Source organism: Antechinus flavipes, chromosome 2 (assembly GCF_016432865.1).
Source record: "Antechinus flavipes isolate AdamAnt ecotype Samford, QLD, Australia chromosome 2, AdamAnt_v2, whole genome shotgun sequence".
In the NCBI taxonomy this organism is placed as follows: Eukaryota; Metazoa; Chordata; class Mammalia; order Dasyuromorphia; family Dasyuridae; genus Antechinus; species Antechinus flavipes.
In genome coordinates this window covers 248,066,695-248,085,293 of record NC_067399.1, presented here as the reverse complement: position 1 = coordinate 248,085,293, position 18,599 = coordinate 248,066,695, and the positions used below count along the sequence as shown (strand labels likewise).

The following is an 18,599-nucleotide window of genomic DNA, read 5'->3' as shown; positions in this document are numbered from 1 at the left end:
AGATCAACAAATGACATGAAAAAAAGGATAGTTGATAAATAGTTGCCTATAAGATATAAAAGAAATAGATGAAAAATGGCTGCAATTAATTTTTTCCTATTCTGAATTTTATCTAATTACTATGTATTATAGGAATCCCTTTCACCACAGTTTTCGCTGTCTAGTTCAAAGAGAGAAAAACTCTATGACATATCTATTGATATTCATCAAAAAGGTTTGTAAAATTTAAAAATGTTATTTAGCAATATGTAAAATAATTTATTACTTTTTCTTTTCCTGTATCTACTTCGTTTTAAATCCATAACTTTTCTCACATCTGTCTTCTTCACTCACATGGCCACCACCTAAGTTTAGATATTTATATAATTTCTTTCTTGGACAAAAGCACTAGACCTTTCATTGGTTTCTCTCTTTACAATCTTCCTTAGCCCATCTGTGTTCCCACATAGCTTCAAAATATAATTTCTCCAAAACATGTCTGTCCAAGTCATTACTCTGCTCAGAACTTTTTTAGTGGCTTCATCTTGCCCCTAGGATAAATATAAAAAGAGTTCAACTTGGTATTACAATCAAGACCACTTTTCTAGATTTATATCATATTGCTATTCATCATATATCCTATGATTCAGCTGAAGTGGCCTATTTGCTAGATCCTGAATTTAGTTTTACACCTGCCCTATTTTCATGCCTTTGCATAAACTGTCCCTGAGGCCTAGAATGTGTTTCCTCCTTACTTCTACCACTTAAAATCTTTAGTTCTTCCTTCAAGGCACAACTCAGTTAACTCAGTTAACCCTTGTTAACTAGAAATATTTCTTATTTTGGTTGGTTTATAGTGTCCTCTTCCTCAAACTACCTAAAGCATTTCTCAGGATAATGTATTTTCTTGAAAGTATTATTGGGAAAGTATTTCTCTTTTTACATGTATTATCTATGTCTATTTACTTAAAAGATATTATATGTACTAAAGATACACCCATCCATCCAGTCTCCAAGGTTTTACATATCTAAATTCCTCTTTGGTTCCTCATTATTTCCCTCATCCAGTATCCAATCAGTTTTCAAGTTCTGCTCACTATATCTTTATAACATCTTTTCCATATACTCTTTTCTATCCTTTTGACAATGCATCACCCTGATTTAGGCTCTTATCACCTCACACTTTGATGATTAAAATAGTCTCTGCCTCTAGTTCTCTCTGACTACTTTCTCCTTACTCTCGTCCATCTTTCAGTTAGGTGTCAAATTGATCTTTCTGTAGGTTAGAATAAGTATATCACTCCCCTGTTATAATTTGCCCCATTCAGTAAACTCCCTATTAATCTTCAGAATGACATATATAAAATCTTTGACTTTTAAAACATTTCTTAACCTGTCCTCTCAGTTCATTATATTTTGATCCCTTCCTACTTTTCTAGATTTCTTGCACCTTATACCCATCCATATATTCTGTGATTTAGTGACACTGTTTTTAATTGCCTGATATAATCCTCTTGTTTCCCAACTGTTCTTTTCCCTTCTTTCCCATACCTGGAATTCTCTCCCTATTTCTCTGTCTTCTGGATTCTCTTGCCTTCAAGTTTGAGCTTAAGTCTCAGCTTTTGGAGGCAGCATTTTTCAGTGCTTTTTAATCTTGGTGCCTTTTCTTTGAAACTTTTCTAATTTATCCTGTGTATAACTTACTTGTACATAGGTTTTCTGACTTGACTCCCCCATTAAACTATGTGCTCCTTGAGATTAGGGACAGTTTTTTTGCCCTTTTTTTTGGTACCTTCAGCACTTAGCATAGTGCTATGGTTAAGCACATAGGAGCTTAAAAATTTGTTTGTTGACTTGCCTTGAATGACTCATTCTACACTTCTCATTTGCCAGCAAAAGATGAATCTGCTCCCAGATCTTTAACTGCCTCTGTTCTCCCAATCAGTCATTTGTGGAGGCCTGCAAAACTCAAGTTCTTTGGTTCTAGGAGCCCTCCATTCTCTCAAAAATTACAGAAAATGCCATAAAGATGTTTGGTTTTGTGGATTATACCCATCAATATTTACTATATTGGAAATTAAATTATCTTACTATTATTAAATAATAATAAATTATTAAATAAACTTCATGGAAGCTCCAAAAGGATTTCAGGGATTCTCAGTGGTTTCTAGATAACACATGAGAACTGTCGACATAGACCAAGAAAAGAATTATGCAACTTTATTTTTTTTTTAATTTTAATTTTATTTTATTTAATAATAACTTTGTATTGACAGAATCCATGCCAGGGTAATTTTTTACAACATTATCCCTTGCACTCGCTTATGTTTCGTTTTTTCCCCTCCCTCCCTCCACCCCCCCCCAAATGGCAAGCAGTCCTATATATGTTAAATATGTTGCAGTATATCCTAGATACAATACATATTTGCAGAACCGAACAGTTCTCCTGTTGCACAGGGAGAATTGGATTCAGAAGGTAAAAATAACTCGGGAAGAAAATCAAAAATGCAAATAGTTCACATTCGTTTCCCAGTGTTCCTTCTTTGGGAGTAGCTGTTTCTGTCCATCATTTATCCATTGAAACTCAGTTAGGTCTCTTTGTCATAGAAATCCACTTCCATCAGAATACATCCTCATACAATATCGTTGTCGAAGTGTATAATGATCTCCTGGTTCTGCTCATCTCACTTAGCATCAGTCCATGTAGGTCTCTCCAAGCCTCTTTGTATTCATCCTGTTGGTCATTTCTTACAGAGCAATAATATTCCATAACATTCATATACCACAATTTACCCAGCCATTCTCCAATTGATGGGCATCCATTCATTTTCCAGTTTCTAGCCACTACAAATAGCGCTGCTACAAACATTTTGGCACATACAGGTCCCTTTCCCTTTTTTAGTATCTCTTTGGGGTATAAGCCCAATAGAAACACTGCTGGATCAAAGGGTATGCACAGTTTGATAACTTTTTGGGCATAATTCCAGATTGCTCTCCAGAATGGTTGGATTCGTTCACAACTCCACCAACAATGCATCAGTGTCCCTGTTTTCCCGCATCCCCTCGAATTATGCAACTTTAAAATAATAGGAAAGTCCTGATTCTTTAAGTTGTTTGGTAATTATTAAAAAATGATCATTACCTTGTTATGACCTAGCTTCCAGAGATGAAAATGGAGGAAATGGTCACCATGTTAGGGAAAAGTCTCTCACTGGGGAAGACTAGTTTAGAATTAGGAAGAATTTTCAACCAGAAAGTCCCACTTTCCTAAGGGGTTGGACCTGAAGAATCTTTTGCCAAACTTGGACTCTCTGAAAGAGTAATTTAGAGCTCCTGGGTTACTACTATGCCTGAAGCTAGAGGTGATAAACACTGTGCCCATCAAGGAACAATACTAACTTATAGTCTAATCTAACAGAGATCTTGGCAAAAGTAAACTCAGCCAAGCCTAAGTATCATTCCCCAACTGTGAATTGTTTGCAGTCTCTGATTCGAGGGAGAACATAAATTGAAGTCCTATAGCATATTTTTAGATTTTGCACTGACCTTAGTTGTGCCTCACAATTACTATACTTGAAGTTCCTGTCAATATTCTCTCACAGATTCTTTGTGTATTTGTAGGAAAGTATGCCCTAAGTTTTTGGGGAGAAATGGTTTGTATCAGCTATTCTTGCTGTGTCAGTTGAGTGAATGTATTTGATAATACTGATTGCTTGCTGTCTACTGGTGAATTATTTATGGGAAAAATACAGGTGGGAAGCAGTGTTTGGAGTAACTCAGTGTTATCTCCGGAAGTAGCTGCTACCCTTTAAGGACCCAACCAGCAAGTGCAAGTTTAGGTTAATAGAAGTAGTACAGGGAGTTATATTTAAATACACACACACACACACACACACACACACACAATACTACTATTCTAATACAAATATTAAAACAAAAAAGAAAACTTGTGTGTAAAAAGCAAGAAGAAATATTGTTTGAATTTTGAAAATCATTGATAGTATATAACTACTTAGATATCACCAAGACAAACCACATTAATTTCTTAACACAGGATTAATTTTCTTTTGTTTAATTCCAGACCTAGTATCATCTCTTTTTAGATAATTTTATTTCCACTTTTTCAATAGTATCACTAATTTGCCTGGTTGGATAAAATCCTTTTTAGGATTAAAGTAATTCTGTCAGTGCAGTTAGTTCTTCTAAAAGAAGACTGTCTTGCTTTCTATCTTATAAGTGTACTTTGTTAGGGATTGTTCATTTGAACATGGCTAGAAGCTAAAAAGGTTTTTCATAATAATTTGCTTGTATGCACTATTTTAAAATTGATTATTCAGTGTATTTATATATCCTACCCTAAAACCTTTGTTATAATTAAAGTTATTCTGGTAACTTTTACAAATTCATTTTTGTTTTAGAGTTCATCTTATAAAAAGTATTGTTATTATTTCCTTAATAGAATCTCATTCTATTAATGGAGAAAAGAATAATTCCAAATTTAAAAAAATAAGTTCTAATTTTGTTTGTATTTACTTAAGTATATTCAGCATGATAGTTGGCCAAACGAAAAATATAAATTTCCTGGTCTAAAAAATTCCAAATTTGATTTGTAATAATAGATATATAAGGGTTGAGTGAACTTTTGTTATTTGACCTGATTAGTGGCAAGGCAATTTAAAATTGTGTTACGGTTAAAGTAATTTTCTCAGAATTGTGATGAGTAGGGTTGAGGGGGGGAAATGAGATTTTATAAGGATTTTTCCAATACTGTTAGCATTCTCATTTCACTTTCTGCTACAGATAATTAGTATCTTCCTACTTACTTCCACTTGGGCTACACAATGTGATAAGCTAATTTGAATAAAGGATTGGAAGAAATAGGTAAGGAAGTAAGAGAGTAGTCCAGGTTGCTGAGACCACAAATACCTTCAGTGAGAGAGAGACAAAATTAGATTCAACAAAAAAAAGTTGATGCCAGATTGTGATGGGTTTTAAATGTCATGCAATTGAGTTTGATTTTTTTTTCTATAGGTAGGGAACCACAGAAGACTTTGGGGAAGAATGACATTACTAGATATCTTCATAAAGAAAGTTAATCTGCTGCTAATTTGAAGCATGGATTGGAGTGAAATAGAGTAGAAAATAGTATTAGTGTTATCTCTCTAGTTAACATTTTCATTTTGGTAGTGGACACTTTAAAGCAGAAGAAAATATTGCTGTGAACTTGAAGCACTATGATTGATAGTGGGAGGGGGTAGGAAATATTTTAGGAAAAAAATTACCCTGTTTTTGTAAGGGAGAGTAGGGGAATCTTTCAGTACTTCTCAAATCATATCTTTATTATAGGTTAGTTTGTCTGTGTTGTGGTTTCCTTTTGTTAACAGAATCAGCAAACCATTGAGTTCTCTGACATCAATGAAATCATTTCATCCTAGAAGGAAAAAAAATAACACAATATAGAGCTCACTTTCAAACTTCTTTTTCCATTTCTATTTACCTATAAATTTCTTAGTGTTATCTTGTTAGGGCATAAAGTATTAGTAAAACAAATAAGAGGGGCTGGGGAAAGTCCTCTTATCTGCTTTACCAAGGTGTTGCCTCTTTTTCCTTAATTAGAAGATTTGTTTAAATATAAACTACCTATATGTAATTTCAATATGTGATATCCAGCATTATTCAATACTACTTTCTTAGTGTTATCAATATCAAAATGTACTATTTTAAAGTTTTCTATATGACATACATAGATTTCCAATTAAGAATTATAGTAAAATTATGTAAAATAATTATGAAACTGTGATATCCTCAGTCTTTAATGCTAGATCTTCATCCAAATATTAGCCACTATTGTACTATTGAACAAGAATATAGACTGTTGAGTGTTTCATCTATAAAATGTTGAATAATATAATTATAATATTGCTTGAATAACAGTTTTCTGAAATTATATAATCTCATATTTAGAAATGCAGTCCAATTCATAATTGAACAAAGAGGTTTAAATTGAAAAAATGTGAATTATTTATTTTAATATGATAATTAAATTACATTTTTGTTTACAATGCTTTAGGATCTAATATACATACAAATCTCAAACGGTTATGTACCTCTGATAATCTGAGTAATTCTGATGAAATGGAACTAGAAGAGGAAGAAGAAAGAAGACTAAATTTGCTTCCTCCAAAATTGATTAAAACAGATAGTGACCATGTTACTTACAAGGGTAGGACCTAAAACTGATATTAAAATAAGGATACTCGGGATATCGTTTCTAGCATATCTAAAAATGCAAAAAAAGTAATTTGAGCCTAAATGGAGAAAATATGGAATCTGGAGGTGGTAACATTGGATTAGAGACCTATATCTCTTTGTAAGCTAGAATGCATAAAACATTTTTTTTTGGTTTGTCTGTTTAAAAAAAAGTGATCCCTGTGCATGTTAGGCTATATGAGATAACAAAATGAAAGTACTGAATTATTGGGTATATTATAAATTGAAATAGAATACCAGTATTTTAAGATGGTTTCACATATACCTTGCACATTAAATTTATCACAAAATATTTTGTATTAGAGTAGTTCTTCAATCCTTTAAAGAAAGGATAAAACATTTCATCTAAAATTTTATGTATCACATACAATGACAAAATCTTCCTCAAACATTGTTATGTTTTCTGAACATTGGAAACAAACTGCTAAAGTATTTATTTCATGTATTCTGCTGATATTAAAATCATTAGAATAAAATGTAACTAGTAAAGTAATCACTGGAAAAGGGGAAAGTTTGATTTTGATTTTTTTAAATCTCAGTATCAAGAATTTCCCACAAGTTCCTTTCAATTTAAAATTCATATAATGAGAATTAGGGTATTTTTTTGAAGAGATTATTTGATTACTGTATTTGATTTGATAATGATTAGGAATTGGAAATAGGCAGAAATCAAATTCAGTTTGGTCATAATCAGGACTAGACAAATATGATAAAAATAATTTTAAATCAGAAAATTTTGATTATCCTTTACTTTTTATTTTTTAGTATCTGGGAGCATATCTACATTATCAGCCAATGAGTTTTCTTTTCCTGGAGAGACTTGGGAGACTCAAAGTTCAGGTGTAGACGTAATGTGCCAGAAACTAAACAAGGAGTTTAAAAAAAAAATTCAGGCAAGTTTTCTTAGGGAAAAATTTTTTTTTCATTTTGCTTACAAGAAGCTATAGTTATATAGCATAACAATTAGATAACTAATACCTTTTTGTCCCCCCACCACATATCCATACTGTAGTTTAAGGGAGCACAAGGACTTTTATGATTATTTTATACTTTGGAAAGCATTGTATTTTCTGAAATAAATTTCTGTTATAAATTATTACATATTACTATGACCTTGAAGAACTGAAAGGAGCTGTCTTGCTAATATTTTCATCCATTGATGAAACTTGATACTATTATCATTTTGTAAAATGAAATTTTAGCTTAGCCCTTCTAAAAAAATCAACATGTCTCTAGAAGTTTGCATTTAATTATTGGGAGTTGCTTTTGAATTAAACTTTTTTTTCTTTGAAAATCTTTTAACATTTTTAAATTTTTTTGCATGTAGATTAATAATTTAAAAATGAATAAAAACCAAGCATAACCTAACCTATGTATTTCAGAACCAATGCCAAAAAATGGATTATTTTAATAAGCTGTCTTTGAAATCAGCTGAGCAGCATCTGACAAGCATCAATGATCACATTCATGAATACAGGTCTGTAGCAAAAACTGTTTTGAGAATTTCTCAGAATAGCATTTGATTTTGAAATTAATTTTCTTTTATTGTTTTAATAGAATGAAGCAGCTTAATAAGTTCCAATTCAATATGATGGAGGAGCTAGAGAACTTTGAAAAAGATTCCCAATCTTTAAAAAACTTGGAGCGAGAATTTTCGGTTGGTATTTTTAAGTATAACATTAAAATCATAATTTTTTTGTTTCTTTTTAAAACATATCTAAAAGCAAACTACAAGTGCAAGGTTCATTTATTTTTAAGATCTTCTGTTAATTTTCATGTTTAATGCTTCTGAAACAATAAAAGACATCTTTCATATAGCTAATAATAAGGGTCTAATACCCAAGAAAATGGGATAGTTCTTTTAAAAAAAAAAACATAAATGCTGAGATAGGGAGCCAAGATCTTAGAGAGAAGTCAGGCTTTGCCTGAGTTCTCCCCCGTTTCTCTCAGAAGAAATGTTAAATCAAAGCTCTTAAATGGATTCTAAAGAGAAAACCCATAAAACGATGAAATAAAACCCTTTTCCATCTGAAAATAATTTAGGAGGACTTCAGGAAAGGTCTGTCTCACTTGGGTTGAAGGGAAATATGGCCCAGTGCAAGCACATGGAGCAATATAGCAGAAGGCTCTTAGTTGCAGCACAGGTAAGCAGCTGAGTGAGACTTTTGGTCCTGGCTCAGCAGGCCAGCTGTGAAGCCTCCAGCCCCAGTGTAGAAAGCAAAGAATGAAGCCTGAACCCACACAACAGGCACAGTTAGGCCAGATCAGTCCAAAACAGTGAGAAAACTTCAAGCATCTCTGGCCCAGTCATGAGACCTCTATTCCCCCACAAAAGAACCTTGGGACTGTCTCCTATGCCCAAGAAGCAGAGGTCAACTTTTGAATAAAAATCAGCAAAAAATAAAAAATAAACCATAAAAAGTTATTATGGCAACAGAGATAAGACAAACTCAGAAGTGTATACAACAATGTTAAAATGCCTACATCTGAAGTGTCAAAGTGGTACATAAATTGATCTCAAGCTCAAAAGTTTCTTTGGGAAGAATTTTAAAAGTATTGCAAAAAAAAAAAAAAAGAGATTAAATAAAATTGGGAAAAGAAATGACAGCTGTGAAGGAGAATTATAGGGGGGAAAAATCATCAGCTTGAAAAAGGAAGCACAAAAATTGACTGAAGAAAACAACTCCTTAATAATAGATTTGATGAAATAGAAAAAATGCACTGAAGAAGAATTGGCTAAGTGGAAAAAAAGATTAAAAAAAAAAGCTAACTAAAAAAATAATTCATTGAAAATTACAATTGGGCAAGAGGAAACTAATAACTCAATGAAACATCAAGAATCAATCAAATAAAAATTTTTTTTAAAGAAGGAAAAACTGTAATATACGTCCTTGGGAAACATTTGGCCTGGAAAATGGATTTAAGAACGATCATTTAAGAATTATTGGACTCCTTGAAAGCCATGAACAGAAATTGAACCTGCACAATATCTTTCAAGAAATTATCGTGGAAAACTGCTATCCTAGAACCAGAGGATTCATTTAAAGAATCTAGTGATCATCTCTTGAAAGAAATCCAAAATGAAAACTCTTAAGGAATATTGTAGCTAAATTCCAGAATTTAGGAGTGATTAACATACATACTTAGTTGGGTCTAGAAATTTATCTTACTGTACAGAGAAGTAGGATGGGAAAGGGAAAAGAAAAAGGAAGAGAAAAGGCAGGGAAGAAGTAGGAAAGAAAAGAAAAGGGAAGAGGCCTGATGGAAGGATAGATTTAGGAATGTAGGGTCAGAAGCAAAACACTGGTGAGGAGAAAGAGTGAAAAGAGAGGAAAAGGTATAAGCAAGGGAAAAAAAATCCATCACCATCTCAAAACATCCTACAAGGAAAATATGGTTTCAAAATCCCCAGGTCAGAGAAAATTTTGCTGGGGAAAAAAACCTACTAATTCAAATATATTGGAGCTACAATTAACATTGTACATTGCTTTATCAGCAGTTATAATAAAAAACAGGTTCTGGAACATTATATAATCACCAAGCCAAAAAAAAAAAAAAAAAACTAGTCCTGTGGCCAAAGATACTATGTCCAACAAAATTAAGTATAATACTAAGTAGAAAAAAGTGGACATTCAGTAAACTCTTAGATTTTTAGAATTTTGTCTCAAACCTGAACTCAATAGAAAATTTAACATGTAAAAGCCAACATCAAAGACTAGTTTCAAGAGATTTAATAAGGACAAACTGTTTTCTATGTGGAAATGTCAACCACATGTCTAGTAATTGTATAGTCTAAAAGAAAGATTAGGGCACAGATGAATATGATCTGAAACTATAAAGCAAAACCATCTAAAAAAATAAAAATTGGAATTATATTATACAAATGAGGTTCAGAGAAAGAACTGACAGGAATTAGATGGGGGAGGAGGGCTTTTTGTTCTCAAAACCTACTCAATCAGGAATGGTTTAAGTAGGGAACAATGCATATATAAATACCATAAAGGGTATAGTACCCTCCAAAATCTATTTTTAAAAATGAGGGGGGAGGGAATAGGATGTGGTGGAGTATAGAAATGTGCATAGATTAATGGAAGTGGGTTAAGGCATGTAGATTAATGGAAATGGGAGAAAGGAAGAGAGAAAGGATGATGGAAGAAGATAAGGAAAAGATCCTTGGGTGGGAGGAAGTTAAGTAATAGCAAGGCAGGTTAAGGAGTAAAACTAACAGAATTAGGAAATAGACACATAATAACAATGACTAGAATTATAATTTATTAGAAAAAAAAGGGTAGGGTTAGTAATTATCTCAAATAAAGCCAAATTTAAAGCTTCAATTGAGTAAAATCTACATTGTGTATCAGTCATATTAATACTGTTTTAAATGCCTATCGGTGTATATGTGTATATAGGTATAGACATAGTTGTAGGCATAGGTGTATGTATAGGTATAGGTGTGTATATTTACACGTATATATATGTGTACATAAATTTATCTGCTGTTATGTAGTCTGCTTGGGGGAGTTGAAAAAGTGCATAGCAAAGAACAAAAGAATAACCTACAAACCCCCCCCCCAAAAAAAAAGCAAAGATGGACAGATATGAATAATGTCTTCTATTATATATGCTTTCTTTCAGTGCAAATTTATTGTTACATGACAATGTAGGGGGTTTTTTCCTTTTTCTCTTTTGTTTTTTTCTTTGTATTTTTAAGATATATCAATTTTTAAATTGACCATATATTTGTACACAAAAAACTCAATCAAATTCAGGAAGGTATAAATATTAAATGCATCATGATGCAGTAAAAATTATGTATAATAAAGGACAACAGAAAAACAGACCAAAATTTATTGGAAACAAAATAACAACCCTAAAGCATGAGTTGGGTCAAACAACAAATCACAGAAATGATAATTTCATCAAAGAGAATGGAAATGAGACAGAATTTATGGGATGCAGACAAAATTTAGGGGACATTTTCTATCTCTAAAAGTTTACATGAATAAAATAAAGAGAAAATCACAATTACAAAACATTTCAGTTACACCTAAACAATTGGAAAAACATCAATTACTCATGGGTAAGCTAAAATAATATAATAAAAATGATAATTCTATCTAAATCTACTTTAGTACCACACTGATCAAAATGCCCAAAATCATTTATAGATCTAGAAAAAATAACAATCTGGAAAATAAAAGGTTGAGAATATTAAAGGAACTAATGGAAGGAAAAAAAAAAAAAAAAAAAGAAGGTAACCTAGCAGTACCAGATCTAAAATTGTATAGCAAGCGACAGTCTTTAAAGGCATTTGGTACTGGCTAAGAAGCAGAATGGTGGATCAGTAGAATAGATTAGGTACATAAGACATAAAAATCAGTGATTAGTAATAAATCCAAAGACTCCAGCTTCTAGAATAAGAACTATCCATTTGGCAAACCTGCTGGAAAGTGGAAAAGAGAATGACATAGATCATGAGACATAGATCAACATCTCATACCTTATGCTAAAATAAGTTCAAAGTGGTTACAGAATTTAGAAAAAGGGTGACACTAAGCAGTTTAAGAAAGCAAGGACTACTTTACCATCAGATCTTTGAAGAAGGGAGAAATTTATGATCAAACAAGAAATAGAGAACATTATGAAATACAAAGTGAATGATTTTGATTACATTAAAAAAGATTATACAAAATAAACCCAGTGCAGCCAAGATGAAAAGCAAGCAGAAATCTGGGAAACAATTTTCATAGCCAATGTTTCTGGTAAAAGCCTCATTTCTAAAACATACAGAGGACTAAGTCAAATTTACAAGATTCCCTAATTGATAAATGACCCTTTGGTCAAATACAAGTAAACAATTTTCAGATGAAGAAATTAAAGTTATCTATAGTCATGTGAAAAAATGCTCTAAATCACTACTGCTGAATGAAATTAAAACAATTCTTAAGTTACCACCATGTACACTTATCAGATTGTCTAAGATGACAGGAAAAAGAAAATGGTAAATGCTAGAGGGGATGGGATATGATAGAATTGGGACACTAATGCATTGTTGGTGGGGTTGTGAACTGATCCAGCCATTCTGGAGGAACTATTCCCAAAGGGGTATAAAACAATGCATACCCTTTGATCTACAGTTTCTGTATCTAAAAGAGAGAAAAGGACATATATGTGGATATAATTGTAACAACTCTTTTTGTGGTGACAAGGAATTAGGAATTGAGGGGGTACCCATCAGTTGAGATGACTGAATAAGTTGTGGTATATGAACATAATAGGATACAATTGTTTAAGAAATGATGAGCAGACTGATTTCAGAAAATCCTAGAAAAATACTTGAATTTGATGGTGAATAAAGTGAGCAAAAGCAGGACAACATTGTACATAATAGCATAATTAATCAACCATGATAGACTTAGCTCTTCTCAGCAATGCAGTGATACAGAATATTGACAATTCCAATAGACTTGGGATGGAATATGTCATCCACATCCAGAAGAGAAATTGTAGAGACTGAATATAGATCAAAGCATACTATTTTTACTTTTGTGTTGTTTTTCTCATGGTTTTTCCTTTTTTGTTTTGAGGTTTCTTCATAACACAACTAATACAGAAATGTGTTTTAAATTATTATACGTGTATAATCTATAGCAAACTGTTTGCTGTTTTGGCCAAAATGGGGTAAGGAAAGAAGGGAGAAGAAAATTTGGAATTCAAAATCTTATAAAAATGAATATTTTAAATTATCTTTACATGTAATTGTAAAAAATAAAATACTATTGAAAGTTTAAAAGACAGACAAACCCTGAATGTTCAGTAAAGTTAACAATAAGAGTTGTTTTAATTAGGATTTGAAATGAGAGTTATTTCAATCAATATTTAGTAATTTCAAATGAAAGTAATACATTTTTCTCCTGTGGGTTTTATTTAAAGGAGTTTTGGAAAAAAACTTGTCAGAAGTTAGGTGCCTATAAGAAAAATGAACAAAAAAGGTTAGTAGATTTAGGATTTTTGTAATTTAGCTACCAAAAATGATGAATTTGTTTAACAAATGTAATAAAAAGCTTTTTTCTCAGTATCCATTATGTTTGAATATTTGACCTTTTTTGAATAAAATATTACATGATATTTAATATATTAGTAATTTTAATTAACCAAGAATTATTAGTAAATACAAAGATAATTCCAATTGACAATTTACTTTTTAGAGTTCACCTTCTGAAAACTTCATTTGAAAAAAATGTCTTTCACAACATTGACTATGAAGAAAATATTTTTACTTCTGAGGTACAATTTTAATATTTTAGCATATTATTTAAAATAAGAACAAGTCTAAATAGCAAAGAACTATAAAAAACAAGCATGAAAAGTTGAATGGAACAAATTCATTTATTATTTTTAGATGTATTTGATGAAAGAAGAAATGAAAAGACTTCAAGAAAGACTTCTTAAGGAAATGGTAAGTATATTATTATTCTAGTTTAAGCTGTTAAGGTAATGATGCCTTTGAAAGAAAAATTCTTCAAAATTTTGTTTATTCCCAGGATTGTGGTCCTTAGCCTTTTTAGTGCTATTAATAATTAAGAGAAGAGGGAAATGGGAAAAAAAGTTTAAAATTACACAGAGAACAAAAGAAAACCTACAAGGAAGCAAAGAAAAGTTGAACAGTTTATGACTACATTAATGCCTTCTATTATTATATATGTTTTCTTGAAATAGAAATTTATTATTAACAACCTTTTGAAATTTCCCCAATATTCTGCTGGTGACATGATAATTTTTTTTGGTTTTTTTGTCTTTCTCCTTTTTGTTTTTCCATATTTTGCATTTAAATTTCAATAAGTACATTTTTTTCAAAATAGTAATTAATTTTATACTTATGTTACTTTTAGTTTAAAAATACTTTATTCACAACACCCTTATAAGATAGATGATACAGGTTCAACTAATGCCTGATTAATGCAAATCCTGGTTAGTACAAATAATGAATCCCCTGAAGTGATTGTATGAATACCATTCAAAATTATATATGTAAAGTATGCTGATTGGTTCTAACTCAATGGAAATATGTAGTGCTGTTTCAAATAATGTGACCACAGGGGATTCATCATTTGCACTAATTAAAATCTAATTGTAAGTTATCCTCCCATCTTACAGATGAGTAAACAGAAGGTTTAAGTGATTTGCTCAAGTCATATGTTAATATAACCCAATGCTTAGTAAGGCCTTGCTTAATTTTGTTTTGTTTTTATAGCTACTACATTAATATTTTTTAAAGATAATTTTGATTTTGTAATTAAGTTTGTTGATTAGTAATGTTTGACTTGGAGCTCATTCATGATTCTAAGACCCATCTTCCTTTCATAATACTGCACTGCTTACTCATTATAAATTAGAAATTAGAGTAGATATTAATAATAAACGAATATGAAATGTTTAACAGTTGGTTAACATTTGAAGATAAAAAAATTACTCTGCTTTTGTAGAAAAAGAGAGAAATAACTTTTCCCAAAAATCTTTGAGCCCTAAAAGTATGTATTTTGTATTTTCTCCTGCCTGCAACTACAGAAGTCAATGTATTAGAATAAGATACTGCTTATAAGTTCAGATTTTGAAAAAGGATAAAACAGTTGTCTTTCCAAAAATTAAGGCTAAAGAAGTATATCTATCTGTCCATTATGTCCTTAGTGTGTTATTGGTCCTTTTCTAAATGTGATTTTGAGGTGTTAATATTGATTCAACTAATATTTAAGTTCCTCCTGTGAAACACATAATTTCATTGAAATAGGGCTCCTTTATAAACACTTGGATTCCCCGAAGAGCTGAGTACAAATTCTGCCTCAATCACTAATAGCTGGTCACATAATCTCTCTCAGCCTCTCACTGTTAAATAGGAATAATAATAGCACCTTAATACACTAGAATCATTGTGAAGATAAAATAAGATAATGTATGTAAAGTACTTGGCAAACCTTAAAGTTTCATAGTTATGTATTTGGATTTATTTAGAGTTAAATAAAAACTATTAATCTAAATGTTAGGGAAATTAGGTATACTCAATTAACTGAATTTTCTGGTTATTTGGAATCTATTTCATTTGGAACCTTATTTAAAGTTTTCCTAAAATTTATTCGTATACTTTTCTAATTCTGATTGTTTTATAATTTTGTTCCTGATTATTATCTTTCTGAATAATAGTTGTCTTTATTATAGAGTATTATAGATATAGAAGGCATAGAATATTGTGTTTTTGACTCCATGGAAAACCCTGAAAGTTAGGGTAGCCATTTGCTTTTTTCTCTTAATATAAAGTGCAGAAAAATTCTAATTAACAAAGTGATCTAGATAAATTTTTTAAATTGATATATTGGAATCCCAAAATATATATCAAATTGTTTGCTTAAATGCAAGTGACTGATAATTTTTTTGTGGTCTTCAGATTCTACTTTGAGAAAGCCAAACTGAAAACTGTTGTTCATTTTAACATTTTTAAAATTGGTTTAAAAAATAATATATGTTTTATGACTATGGCATATTTTCCACAGCAAGAAGAGGAGCTTCTTAATGTTCGAAGAGGATTAATGACACTTTTTACATCTAATGAAAGAAAATTTTAATGCACAAAATCTAGTATTTAGCAATATATCTAAATATCTTTTCTTTCTCTATACATCTTTACAAACAATTATACAAATAAAAAAAAAAACAAACTCCAATACTCCAGCATGTACGGATGGTATACTATTAAGTTATGAACATTATCCATTCCTTTTTATGCTAATATATTTCTCCTTAATGAATTAATAAGACACTTAGACCAGCATGGCACTTATCCCAACCTATTTTTCTGTCTTATCCTTTTGTTTTATTTACTGTGTTCCCACTATTACTTGTAGGAGAAAAATATTGGGGCAGGTAAACTTTATAAGAAGATAGCTAATTATTTTATTAGCTCTTTGCATCACTGTATTAAGAATCAAAATGATGTCAAAACTTTTTTTAGGAAATTGTAATTTATTGTATATAAAAACACTTTAAAATTTGTAAGTAAAGTCAAACTTGAGGCTTTGAAAATATTAAATCCATATTTTAATCATTAAGAATATAGCAAAGAAATTGGTTCATACTTTCAATGAAGAAAAATACTTTCCAAATTAAAATCAGGAAGTACTATTTACTTAAACCAAAGCAGTAATTATTATTTTAGCAACTCAGGTTCCTTCCCTAAGGAAAGAATATCTAGAATAAATTCCCATTTCAACAATTTTTCAAAGCTATATTTTCTTAGAATACATAGCATGGGTCTGTCACTTTGTAAAGTAATTTGTAAAAATGAATATACACTGTTTACTTCAGTTTTGTAATATAATTTATTAAAATTTATTTTGAATTTTTATGTGTCTTTTGAGGTCTTATGAAAGGGAAAAGAAATGTTTTTTTCTAGAAGGCTATACTTTTAGAAAGGCCTCTGCCTCTCGTTTGGGAATTATTGAATATTCTTCAAAGCTTTGCCATCCAAACTTTCTGCAGTGAAAGGTGGTGTGTTACAGGATTTAAGATCAGAAAGGGTTTGTAATGACTAAAGAAAGGAACAACTATTATCCACCCACCTTACTCATGCTTGCCTTGAGTCCCGAGACCATGGTGCTAATCTGGAATGACTAGCACTCTCTAGGGATGATTATTTTGTCATTGTAACTGAAGGAGATGTGGAGGAAGAATTCCTATACTGAGCTTAGGTTCAATATCTTTCACATATTCTTCTCTGCACCTTCTATTCATTGCTCCACTTTCTTCACTCAGAAGTCAATAAATCAAGACTGATCCATCTATATGACAACTCTTTATAAAAGGACATAATAATTTAATATTGATATTAGGTTCGTAGATTCATAAACATAGTTTTTTAGTTTTTATAACACCTTAGAAATATTATCTCATTTGATCCTCATAATGACCCTTGTGAAGTAGATGGTATTATTCATTTTGTGTCTGAAAAATCTCAATTTTTAAACTTGTCTTCCTGACTGCACATCTAACACTTTAAACATTATGCTATGCTGTCTGTCTTTGAAAACAATTATCAAGTTCCTCCCAATAGTTTTCTCTAGCTTTAAACCAAAGTCCCAATGACATTTTTTTTAATTAAAGCTTTTTATTTTTCAAAACACATGTATGGGCAGTTCTTCAACATTAGCCCTTGCAAAACCTTGTGTTCAAATTTTCCCCCTCTTTCCCCCACTCCCTCCCCTAAAAGGCAAGTCGTCCAATATATGCAAAATCCAATATATGCATACATATTTATACAATTATCTTGCCACATAAGCAAATCAAACCAGAAAGACACATGAGAAACAAAATAAAATGCAAACAGCAACAAAAAGAGTGAAAATACTAAGTTGTGACCCACCCTCAGTTCCCCAACTCCTCTCTCTGGGTGTAGATGACTCTCTTCATAACAAGAATATTGGAAATGGTCTGAGTCATCTCATTGTTGAAGAGAGCCACCTCCATCAGAATTGATTATCTTATAATCTTGTTGCCTTATATAATGATCTCCTGGTTCTGCTCATTTCACTTAGCAGACTGATCTTTTTTTTGATGTGATTTCAAGTCCTCTGCCTATATTGATCAACTTCCCCAGGACTTTCTCCAATTTGTTAATGTGCTTTTTAAAAAGATACTAGTATTTTGTACTAAACATAACATTTAGATACAGTTTACTTTTGTTTTTGTTATTGGGTGTTGTGGGGAGAGGAAAGGGAAGAAGAGAATAGAAATAACACCCTAATGCAGGACTTATTAAAATTTTTCCACTGACTACTCTTTTAGCTCAAAAGATTTTTACATGATCCCCAATATATAGATATATGAAATAGGTACATAAATTAAACATTTAGAGGTAATAATTTTTCAATCCCAACATTTAGTTACAAAACTCCATACGGGGTCATGAACCTTGATTTAAGAAGCTAGACCCTAATGTTACAAATTTTTCTCCATTTATATTGCTGTAATGATTATAATTGTTGTTTTCCTGATTCTGTTCTATTTTGCATCAATTCTTATAAGTGTTCCATGATTTTTGGGATTCTTGAAGTTGAGAATATAAAATAATCCCCTATATTCATATGTCATAAATTGTTTAATAATTAATTAATTTAATTAATTATTAATTGTAGAGGGCTGCAGATATTGGGGGAACTCTGAGTAAGGTATAAGACCCTTTAGCCCAGAGGAAACCCACTGACAATATCTGGTTTGGCTCCTCATTTCCCTTGGTGTTCACATCTTTTCCTGAGAAGTCAAAGGGCATGACCACCTGTGTTCTATTTGAAACAAGGATACTT

The 18,599-nt window shown here is 31.2% G+C and overlaps 1 protein-coding gene across 1 annotated transcript in view; it reads left to right on the top strand.

Moving 5' to 3' along the window:
• Positions 1-16,642, top strand: part of SYCP2 (synaptonemal complex protein 2) — a 98,317-nt gene extending 81,675 nt beyond the window's left edge. Inside the window, exons 32-40 of the mRNA XM_051976673.1 lie at positions 133-214; positions 6,050-6,202; positions 7,015-7,142; positions 7,632-7,726; positions 7,807-7,906; positions 13,183-13,241; positions 13,458-13,536; positions 13,652-13,708; positions 15,795-16,642. Coding sequence (XP_051832633.1) covers positions 133-214; positions 6,050-6,202; positions 7,015-7,142; positions 7,632-7,726; positions 7,807-7,906; positions 13,183-13,241; positions 13,458-13,536; positions 13,652-13,708; positions 15,795-15,866 — 825 coding nt within the window. The 3' untranslated portion in view covers positions 15,867-16,642. The remainder of the gene's footprint in view (positions 1-132; positions 215-6,049; positions 6,203-7,014; positions 7,143-7,631; positions 7,727-7,806; positions 7,907-13,182; positions 13,242-13,457; positions 13,537-13,651; positions 13,709-15,794) is intronic.
• The last annotated feature ends 1,957 nt before the right edge of the window (positions 16,643-18,599 follow it).